The 12,422-nt window shown below is 31.5% G+C and overlaps 1 protein-coding gene across 1 annotated transcript in view; it reads left to right on the forward strand.

Annotated features, from left to right (window-relative positions):
• The window catches only part of LOC102678751 (cadherin-87A), a 198,670-nt gene that overhangs the window by 148,482 nt on the left and 37,766 nt on the right, over positions 1-12,422 (forward strand). The window contains exon 4 of the mRNA XM_006610870.2: positions 803-1,020. Within this exon, the coding sequence (XP_006610933.2) occupies positions 803-1,020 (218 nt within the window). The remainder of the gene's footprint in view (positions 1-802; positions 1,021-12,422) is intronic.

Below are 12,422 nucleotides of genomic sequence, written 5' to 3' on the forward strand. Positions count from 1 at the left end.
TACATTTGAAAAGAGAGATGACATCGTCTAAATGCAAATGGATCCAGTAAAACATGGCAAGGATCACGGCGGAACCGTTAATAATCGAGATGATTAGTAAAACTTTCATCCCCACGATCCTTTTTCTCGCTGTGTCGGCGGGTAGGGGCCAGCAAAGGGTCATGGCCACGCTCAGCCAAACGAGATAAACGCTTTTCTCTGGCCTCACTTCCTTCATTCTTCGTTACGTCGAGGAATAATAAAATTCAACTTTATTCAACGTACGTGTGTATATTGTTCGAACGTTGTTGGAACGTTTAATAAATCATAAATCGGTAATCAACTCATCGGGAACAAACGTACTTTGATTCCTTGGGTAATTCTTGGTATTCGTAACCCGATGCCAATAATTATCCGTTATGCATTATGCACAGGCGTGCGCTATTAGACAGCTGCAAAGAGAAGTTATCGTGCCGCTGGGAATAATATTTTTATTTTATTATGCGGCGTGTAGCAAAAAATGTTATTGTTATTTCACAGAGAAAAATTTAATATTATTGGCGCCTGCTTCTTCTTTCGTATTCTTGCGCTATTCAGCCAAAAAATTTCAACAAAAGTTACTTTTATATATATATATATATATATATATATACATAATCTTATACTTTAAGAATCAACAAAAATATTTATAATTTTTAATTTCAAACCCGTGTTACTTCCATCGAAATAAGTAAGGAATGTACTTTCGTGAAATATTTATTGCACTTAACGCTTCCTCTCGTTCTCTACTGAAAGCAAGAACTGTATTTCTATGTTGTTCCAGGAGCGAACAATGTAAACGAGCCACCTATCCTCGAACCGAACGGATACCCCGCGGGCCTCACGCTCTCCGAATCAACGAAAGTCGGAACGGAGGTGTTCGTTCTCAAGGGCCACGATCCTGAGGGATCGCCTGTGAAATATGGGATACAACTCACGGACCATTTCGTCGTAAATCCACGAACAGGCGTTATCACGTTGGCGAAACCTCTCGACCGCGAGGTGAGTCCAAATTTCTTTTCTTTTTTTTCTTTTTTCTTTTTCATATTTTCATCTGTCGTCATCTGTCCCCTCGATGGGAACGAAAATATGGAATATGTAATATGGAGGAAAGACAGAGAATGTGTAAAATTGTTGCGTATTTTTATATTTTCGATTCGAATTAAGTTTTTCTTGTATTATTTAAAATTGGATCAGGGTTAATTAGGTTTCAAAATTTAAATAATTGATACGTTGGTGAAATAGATAAATATAATAAAATAGAATGGAGAAGGGCAATCGTGTTTGATGTTATTAATTGGATATTCTAAATTCTCATCTGAAAATGTTCTTTAATCACGAGATTTATAAAAAGATGAATAAATATTTGTTCTTCTATTTTTGAACACTCTCGTCTCCCTCACAAAAATTCTCAATTATTTATCGCGACCTACATTTATAAAACTTGGTCCATAACTGAGAGTACCTATCTATGTATAGCTAAAGTTTCGCGAGACTGCAACGAGAACCCAAACTTTAATTTAACATCATTGCATGCACAATAGCGTCAACGATAACAACGAGGAACTGATCAAATGTTAAAAGTGTCTAATAATATTTAAATTATTCGTCCAATTCCAATTCTAATGGATCTATTTGATATCTATTATCGCATATTTTTCTCTAACAGAGAGAAAAAAAGAAAAAAGAAAAAAAGAAAGAGAGAAAATTCTCGAAAGATCTTAGAAAAATAAATATAAACTAATTTCATTGATTCACTGTTGTTAATTAATAATTTTTTACACGTATATTAAATTTTTGATAACTCTAAAATACTTGAATTTAATATTAAAATATAATTCATTACAATGTATACTTCTGTAATGATTATTATTTAATGACTTAATATTAATATAAACGTATATTATTTTCTATCATTTCGTTTTATTCCATATATGCACATTATTCGTACAATAAACACATGTGGCTTCGATTGTTTTGGACGTTATATACCATTTTATGGGTTATCGTTGGTCCCAAACGTATGATATTAATAAACAATCCAATAAATGGAAAACTATAAAATTGAGATACATCGTATTCACTTAACAAAAGGATATTACTTGCTTTATACATCAATATGCATATATAAAAATAAAAAAAAGATGAATAAATTTAAACATATTAAATTTACTTTGATCTCACTTTCAAACGTATTATTTATACGATGGTATTTTCAATAATGCCATTCGCGTGTAGTAATTCACTTCTAACAAAGATAGATCGACCTATTCCAATTATTATCGAAAAGCTATTTCAAAAAGTCCAAACCGATAATCGATACTACGGTAGCGTTTAGATAAATGACGCCAATGAAAACGTGAATACAGGGATGTTGGTAATTTACTACGTAATCCTAGGTATTCATATCCGAAAATCGTAATAAATATCGCAACGATCGATTCATTCGAACGAGATTAGAAACTTTATCATTGGATAAAAATGGAATCGGAATGTTACGCTTAAGTGGATTATCTACACGAGTGTTTATTCATTTCTTTCCATAAAATTGAATCGATTTGTATTTCTATTTTTAGTTCCATTTTTTTTAAAGTGGTTATCGATTCGTAAAATTAAAATCTTTAAAATAAAATCTTTAAAGTTAGGTTATGTTAGATAAGATTGAAGTCGGTAAAGTAGAAACTAGTTAGGTTAGGTTAAGTTAGGTAAGATAGAAAGATCTATGAAAATTAGTGAAGTTAAAAATTTGTAAATTTTGTAGAAATTAATAAATAATTAGTTATAATTATATTAATAATTTATAATTAATAATATAAATAATTTATAAGTAATAATAAATAATTAGTTTGTTGTAAATAATCGATTGATTGAAAAAGTTATCAGAAATTGATTTTAAAAAAAGGAGAAGAAATGAATATATTATAACTTAAAATTAGATTTTTATTTATGGAACGACTTAATAAATTTTATTTTGAAATATAATTATTTAATATAAAATATAAATAAGCGTTCTTTCGAAAACTTCATCAATAATAATTTTGCATTGAATTAGACTTGTTCAAATTGTAATTTGTTGATGAAACCATTCAGTTCTACTTAGCTAATTTTATGATTTAAATAGACATTCAAATGATTTTAATTATTTAAAGATACATTTTCAATAACATTTGAATGCATATTTGTCATTTCGTATATAATAATCAAACATTTACATTTTAATTACATTTTATATTTGGAAAACTGAATTATTCGATTTATAAAAAAGAAATGGCGATATTATTTAAATAAATAAGAATACTTATTTGTCGAGAGCTATTCCTTTTTATATACTATCTCGACTCGTAAAAATGGAAAACTGACCTGTATTATCCAATTCAGTTGTACATTATGTACATTTTCGAGGATGTACTTTAAGTAACTCCACTCTGGTCCACTTTCTTCTCCTTAAGAAAAAAGAAATACGAACCTAGAACTGACGATAAATATGATCCCTTTTGTCTTCTTTCTTGCTCCAGATCCTCTTCTTAGAAAAGTCGAGCTTTGTTAAATGAGATTCATATATAGAAAAACACGAGATCTTGTTTTTTTTCATCTTGAAATTACTTTTCATCCCTTTTTAATCATTAATTCTTTTTTTTTCCTTTCCCTATATATAAGTAGAAAAAAAACGAAACATGTGTTAACAGATAAAAATTTATCACAAGACTGATTTAATGAAATTAAAGAAAAGAAAAGAAAAAAATTGTTGTAGAATTTATATTAATCCTGTACGCATATTGCTTTAATGTACGCCACAATCGTTTCGTCGATTTTCCCATAATTTATCATTAATTTCGAAACATCGATTCCGATCAATGGTATTTGTATCGTAATAATAACTCATAGCCAAATGCCTTCCGGATTCGAGCACAATTTATTGACATTAAAGTATCACAAGATTCGCATAATAATTTTGCCTCTCGTTAAATATCTATTCTGCGCATGCGCGTGCAATTTATTAACGTTAAGATACAACCTGCTTCGCGTAATTATTATTGAGCGTACTGTCCGCAACTTGAAACTGAATTCTAATTCAAATCGAAATATAATACAATTCCATAATTGTTTTTTCTTTATTTCTTCACTCGTGCCAATTCATATAATTATATATATATATATATTAAAAATTTCCAATTAAATTAAACAATTATCTCCGTAAAGTATATATGAATTCTACACGACAGTGGTTCTCAACTTGTGAATCGAAGACTGTTTTCTAAATGTATCACAATCTCAGAATAGTTACGATTAAATAATTTATAACATTATGAATAAAAGAATAGAAAATTCCATATGAAATATAATAATATATTGCCTGGAAAAAATTATTTATTTACTTTTTGGAAATATCAATTAAATTCTTCGTTCTTGTTTGCTTTTTCATCAACTGAATATCCTGTATAATTTTTCACTGCTCGTAAAATGTTAAAATGATTGCGTAAGATTAATGGCGCACAAAGTGTACATCCTCCTTACCTTTGTCGTCTTCGTTCTTTCATTGTCGATTCTACTACTTTTCTCAATCATCCCCTTCCATATAAAATTTTTTACAAATAATAATTGGCGCGCAAAATCGAAGCTTCTCCCTTCCCTTCTGAAGAAAGGAGAAAATCAACTGGTACTCATTCACACGTAAGAAACGAGAGCAAATCTTTTTCCATCGCAAGCAAACAAGCAATGGAGAGGGTAAGAGGAGCGAGATCGTTTCATCATTAGCCTCGTCGTGGTCGGGGCACGAGGATGGAAAATTCTTGGGCGCTATTAAATGGTGACCCGGCCACGTAATTAAGTTCGGACAGGTCGGTGTGACGGGCGATATTACTTTGAAGCGTGAAACGATGCGGGGAGGTCAAAGGGAGACCGTTGGATAAGCGGTCTAATGCCGCCAGCTATTACGCGCATTCGTGAATTGGCAGTGGCAAGCGCCAATACGAAACGCGCCGGCCTTGTTTGGCCGGATTAAATCGATGCCTATTGGCCCGCCCTGGTTATTTGGCCGAGGCCTTCGTTTTCCAAAACTCCCTATGGAATTAATGGAATTAATTTGCCACCTTCCTCGAATCTTCTACACTCGGAAAAAGTATTGTACTAATATTGGACGATGATCCAATTTTTGGATCCAAAATTTGAATAAAAGAGAATGGATCGATATATATAAGTTGGTATACAAAAATAATTGAGATTTATGAATAATTAATACTTTTGTATAATTTTTTTTTTTTGGATTTTAGAAGTCATTAAAGGACTTATCATTAACTTATTTTAAGAAATTGGTACTCTCTTTAATTTAAGATTCAAAATATAATTAATATAATTTCACGTGCAGGGAGCAACTTATCATCGATCTCAAAAAATTTGCACTCGTTAATTCATGTGTATTGACATATAATAAAATATAATTGATACAATTTCGCGTAACAAAATTCAATATTCGTATATAAGACACGAATATTGAAATAATATTATACAAATTAGAAAATAGAAAAAGATAGAAAAGATAGCTCCATTTATACATAATCCATTTGTACTGTCATTAAAAATTAAAATTTGAATTTAAGACGATATTTGAATATTTTTCGATAAAACGTGAAATCTTAGATTCCAATATTGAGACGAGGAAACGCAACACAGGTAAATCCTCGTCGTGAAATTCGAGGCAGTGTACGATTTCCACGCGCGTTCATTCATAATTCCACGCGCGGCGATGGATATATATACTTTTTCCGGTAATAACGGCTTCAAGCCTCACGAGAGTTTAACCAAGCTTTATTGCCATTTGAACAGCAATATCGGCTCTCTTTTTCTCTCTCTTTCTCTCTCTCTCTCTCGTCTATAAGGATTTAGTTGAAACGGTACCAACCCGTTAGTTTTATGCGTAACGCCGCGATTGTTTGCTCGTAATGGAAATGAATTCACAAATGGAAAAAGGATTATGAGAATAGAGGGGAGAGGGAGGAGAAGTGGAAATCTTCTTTCTTCTTATTACTACGAAGCAGTGTATATTTTAATATTTTAAGTAAATTTGAGTGATGTTACGATATAAAGTTCGTGTATGGAAAAATAATTGAGAAAATGATTAAAGTAGAACTAGGTTAATTTGAAATTGAATTGAACGACGTTGTTTTTTTTTTTGGAAAAATTGAAATTAAATTATTCGTGAAGAAAAATGGGATTGAAACATTGACATCGCTTTTTAACTTTTTTCTTTTTTCTTCTTTCTTTCCTCTGTAACGAAAAATTAAACGATAATTAAATTTTGTAAATTTATATCAGTTACATATATATACATATACATATATATATATANATGAAATCGAGGAATATATTTTTCTTTAACCTTACTATAACCTTATATAATATACCTTCAACTTATAATCTCTTTTCATACAAAAAATCGGAAATCAGAATTCTCGAAAACGAGTTAAAACTGATCGAATATATTCTTTTCAAATTTTCCAAAAAAATTCGAATTTCCCGCCTCTCAACAAAAAAAAGATGAAGAGAGAAACATTGGTACACAGTGATGAAAGATAAATCGACGAACGAATTTCTCTGGAAAGAAAGAAAGCCTGAAAGACTTCGAAGAAGAGAGCAGGAGAGAAAATAAATCACCGGGTATGCGAGGTCCATCTGGAAAATCCAAAACAAAAAAAAAAAAAAGGACGCATAATTAATTATCGTTGCAGAGGTCGCTCGTGCGCGATCGTTTCCCTCCCCCTGCCCCCAGAAAAAGCGTCTTTTCCCGATTGGTTCCAACGCATCTCGCCCATAAATTTCATCGCAGTTTATGCAGAGGCCGAGACACGGATCCGTGTATAAATGAAAAAGGGGACGTGAACACGGGAAGAATACGGATCGGCTTGGCTATTTCGGGCACGTAGCGATCGTAGCTCACCTCACCTTCCAACTAATTCTGCTCCTGGCACCCGGGGGGAGAGAAAGAAGAGGAGGTTCCTATTCAAGGTGGTGGGTGGGTATATAGAGGTGGGTCAGGGAATTCTTCGAGACGTATTGATATCATATTTACCGGAAAACCGGTCCGGCGGCGCTCGACTCTCTCGTGTCCTCTCGAGGTGCCTCTCGATTTGGCTTCGCGTGACGAGCAACGACGAGGGGAAGAGGGAAAGATTGAAATGTAAAATTTACGTCGCGTGTTGAAATATCGATGGGGAGGTGATTGCTGCGACGAATTTTCCTCCAATTCGCAGAATAATTTCTTTTTTTTCTTTTTTTTTAAAAAAGACACGTGTTTTGCGCGTAATTTTATCTCAAAGTGCTATGAAGAACACGCAGAGCTTCGAGGATTTTTGATATTTCAATTAGTAAGAAAATGTAAAAAATTACTTAATTTTGTTTTAAGTTAAAAGAAAGGAGAATGGTTGAGTTTGCTTTTTCCAAAAATTTGTTATTGCGTTAAAGTGAGTTTGAAGTAGTTGAAATATCGATGGGGAGGTGATTGCTGCGACGAATTTTCCTCCAATTATTTGCAGAATAATTTTTTTTTTTTGTTAGATGTTTGTCTCGAATTTTTAAAATATGTTGACACATGTGTTTTTTATCTCGAAGTACAACGAAGAACACGTAGAGCTTCGAGGATTTTTGATATTTCAATTGTAAGAAAACGTAAGAAATTACTTAATTTTTTTTTTGTTTTAAGTTAAAAGAAAGGGGAATGGTTGAGTTTGCTTTTTCCAAAAATTCGTTAATTATTGCGTTAAAGCTTGAAGTAGTTGAAATATCGATGGAGAGGTGATTGCTGCGACGAATTTTCCAATTATTTGCAAAATAATTTCTTTTTCTTTTTTTTTGTTAGATGTTTTTTTTGTCTCGAATTTTTAAAACGTGCACATGTTTTTTTCGCATAATTTTATCTCGAAATACTACGAAGAACACGTAGAGCTTCGAGGATTTTTGATACTTCAATTGTAAGAAAACGTAAGAAATTACTTAATTTTTTTTTGTTTTAAGTTAAAAGAAAGGGGAATGGTTGAGTTTGCTTTTTCCAAAAATTCGTTAATTATTGCGTTAAAGTGAGCGTAAATAATCTTCGAAGAAAATGGATCAAGAAAAGTTTTTGGAGTTGGTGGAAACGATTCGAACTTGGATTTCTCTCGTCGTTGAAAACTTTCTTCTTCGGTTAATAAACGAACCGTGAACCGATGACATTTAGGAAACTTTTGCTCTATTCTCGCGTGAAAATATATTTTTTTTTCTTTCTTTCTTTCTCTTTTTTTTTTTTCCACTCTTTTGCTTCGAATTTCCTATGTAAATTTCGAGCGAAAACTTGATTACAAGGTCGAAGTTGAGCGATGAAAATGATGAAACTTGATTGGCCATCGTGTCTATGCGGAAATATCGGTCGTAATTCTTTTCTCTCTCTCTCTCCTGTCGCTTCTCGTTCCGGATGAACGAGAGGCTCGAACGAGTCTTCGATTTTTAGAATTGACTTTTCCCAGCCATCGATGGAATTGCGAATCTATTGCTCCTGTCACTGTTATAATTCGTTTTGTCGCTTTAATGCTTCGCTTTATTGATACGTTTTATTATTAATAATTATTTTTGGAACTTTGACTCGTTATAATAACGTGCAGAATATCATTTATGTCATCGATCGCAAATAATTTCACAAATTTTCTATTAATGTAAAATACTCCCCCTAATAAAACTACCCTCTTTCGCACATCTTCTAGAAACCTCGATCTCGAATAAAGCGATAATAAATCGAAATCTTGAACTTACGATCGTTCGAACATTCATCCTATCCCTGTATATTTTTCATTGGGATAAGTTTCCATCCAAGTTTCATTCGTACGGAAAAGGATCGTTTAAAAAGGGGACAAACGAAATAGAAAACAACGTGAAATATCGAACGTCGTTGGTAACGACGTTGTTCGACATCGAGCGGGGCCTGGGGCGGTCGAAAATAGAAAATAGGGGAGGGAAGAGGGCGGATTCGGTGAACCGGTGCGACCAAACTCGCAATAAAAGCGCGCCCCTTTGTCGCAACGGGGTCGCAATGCGAATCGTCGAGCATTGTTTACACTGCTCGAGGACGAGGCCGGCCGACTACCGTTAAATCATTTTGCCACAAAGCTATCCAATATTGCGCCACTGTTGGCTAAATAATGAGGGGGCGGATCTTGCCCCCCTAAAAAAAGACTTGCGCGATGAATTTTAAATAAAGCTTCGAGTAAATAATTGCCTTCGCGAGCGTATTTTCTTTTTCTTTTTTTTTTTTTTCCAAGACGTTCAAAAATATTATATTAAAAATATAGGAACGAGTTAGGTTGTCAAGATGATCGTTATTATTATGTTATGTATTATTATTTCTTTTTTTTCTAAGACGTGGAGGACTCGTTCAAAAATATTAAGAATATTAAGAATATAGGAACGAGTTAGTTGTCAAGATAATTGTTATTATTATTATTATGTGTCAATAATTAACAGAGAATTTTCAGTATGAATAAATCGTCGTTTTTTTTTTTTTTCAATTTCTTTTCCTTTTTTCCAAGATGTGAAGGATTCGTTCAGAAAAATATTGCATTAAGAATATAGGAACGAGTTAGGTTGTCAAGATGATTGTTATTATTATTATTATATTATGTATTATTATTTCTTTTTTTTCCAAGACGTGGAGGACTCGTTCAAAAAAATATTGCATTAAGAATATAGGAACAAGTTAGGTTGTCAAGATGATTGTTATTATTATTATTATGTGTCAATAATTAAAAGATAATTTTCAATATGAATAAATCGTCGTTTTTTTTCAATTTCTTTTTCTTTTTTCCAAGACATGGAGGACTCGTTCAAAAAGATTGCATTAAGAATATATAGGAATGAATTGTCAAGATGATCGTTATTATTATTATTATGTGTCAATAATTAACAAATAATTTTTAGTATGAATAACTCGTCGTTTTTTTTTTTTTCAATTTTTTTTTCCAAGATGTGGAGGACTCGTTCAAAAAGATTGCATTAAGAATATAGGAACAAATTAGGTTGCCAAAATGTTATTATTATTATTATGTGTCAATAACTAATAGAGAATTTTCAGTATGAATAAATCGTCGTTTTCTTTTTTCTATCTCTGTTAATATTGGTGGTGTAATCGTGTTGAAGATATTCGTCAATGATGAAAATCGATTTTCTTTATTTTTTTCTTAAATGTATTGTATGAATCATTGAATCAGATGCTGCGAGGTTATAATGCGTGTTTTTGAGAGAAGAAGAATATTTGTATATTTGTTAGAAATGATTGGAGATGTATCATCTTGGAACTTGAGACATTTTCCAATTATATCAGTCTCGACAGTGCAATCATGGGAAGAATTATTGCAAAATAAAAATTCCTGGAATTTTACCAGTTAATTTTTAAGAATTTTTTCTTGTTCGTCGAATCGTTCTCGAACTGTTAGAACGTTCAGAACTGTTAGAACTTCTCTTTCGAAATCAGAACTTTGGGACCTCGTGAAATTTAATGATAAACCTTCGTCAGCATATGAACTTCGCTTCTGATCGTCTCACGACAGAACTTTGTACAACAAATCACTGCATGCCAGCAACGGGTTCGAGTTAAAAACAAAAGCAATCAAAAGAGATCAAAATCCTTTATTTCCTTTAACCTTCAAGTGTTGCATGGCCACACTTCGAAATAATTCGTCCGCAGATTTCCAGCTTGAAACTATTCTCGCTTGGCCGCAAATAATTTTCCAATTGTGCCTTGAATAATTAATGTCGCCGCGAATTGGCCGCGTACCAATCGAAGAAAAGAGAGAGAGAGAAAGAAAAAAGGAGAATCGTTACTTCTCTCTCGAGAACTTTGAATCAGAATCGAATAACGGATTTATCAATCGTTTACCCTGCTTTCGAATATTTCATACATTTTTTTTTTATTAACACACTCATTAATTGCAGTTTTAATACTCTCAAATTGTTTAACTTTAGTTCCTAATTTAATAATTATATGTTAGTTTCTATATTATGTGCGTTCGATAAGTACAAGAAAAAAAGAATGAAAGAAAATCTAACAAAATGTGGACACTGATAATAATATTTGTACAGGATTTGTAATATTTGTAAAAGAAAAAAATTATTTTTCCATATTTTTTCATGACGCCATAGAATGGAAAATTGTATTAAAGAAAAATTTCTCGATTTTTGGATCAGTGATTGTTAAATCACATTTCGATCGATCGAAAATAAAAATTTATGAACTTGTGGAATCATTAATTATCAACTATTGATAATTAAAAAAATAATTCGATTCGACGAAGGTGAGCCGTATGATTGAGATGTATCACTTAACAACTAATACATATCTGTTCCATGTTACATACATAATAATTAATATGCATTGTGTTACAGTTATTATATCGCAAACAGAAGTTCGTTTAATTAAATTTCACGATATTTCGTCCTTTCGAATTGGATATAAAAAAATTCCCTTTCCTGAATAAGAATCTCGAAATTTAAATTAAAATCAAATAATAATAATAATTCGAATAACAATCATCCAAAAACAGGATCGATTGAACCTGAAGATTTTTTTTTATTCGCAATATCTTCGAAACCGGTGGTTAATATGAATTTACATAAGCTGTAGTTGAACGTGACAGGTAGTTATCGTTGATACCAGTATCATGGCTAATCGCCGATTAGAGGGTTTATTGACCGAATCCCGAAAATTATGCGATTATTAGTTTAGTTATACACCATTAGTCACAGTTCAAATTTCATAAAAGAAAAATATCTCTTTACGAATTACCATTAAATAAAATAACTTTTAAATTATTCATCTCCTATAGAATTCTATTCGTAAAACAGAATTTTTCTAAATACGATTAAAGAATCGAAGCTTGAACAGAGACTTAAATATCTATAAATAATAATTCTATAAAATATACGTTTAGTTCACTTTTCAGATTTTTGTTCAAAAAATGTAATTATTTTTACGCGCAATTTTAGCGAAATAAATTTTTCCCTTCTCAAAAAAAATAAAAAATCGAAGCTTGAACAAAGATTTAAATATCTATAAATAATAATTCCAGAAAATATACGTTTAGTTCACTTTTCAGATTTTTGTTCAAAAAATGTAATTATTTTTACGCGCAATTTTAGCGAGATAAATTTTTCCTTTCTCAAAAAAAAAAAAATAAAAAATCGAAGCTTGAACAAAGATTTAAATATCTATAAATAATAATTCTATAAAATATACGTTTAGTTCACTTTTCAGATTTTTGTTCAAAAAATGTAATTATTTTTACGCGCAATTTTAGCGAGATAAAGTTTTCCTTTCTCAAAAGAAAAAAAAAATAAAAAATCGAAGCTTGAACAAAGATTTAAATATCTATAAATAATAATTCTAT

This window comes from Apis dorsata, unplaced genomic scaffold (assembly GCF_000469605.1).
Source record: "Apis dorsata unplaced genomic scaffold, Apis dorsata 1.3 scaffold_81, whole genome shotgun sequence".
Classification (NCBI taxonomy): Eukaryota; Metazoa; Arthropoda; class Insecta; order Hymenoptera; family Apidae; genus Apis; species Apis dorsata.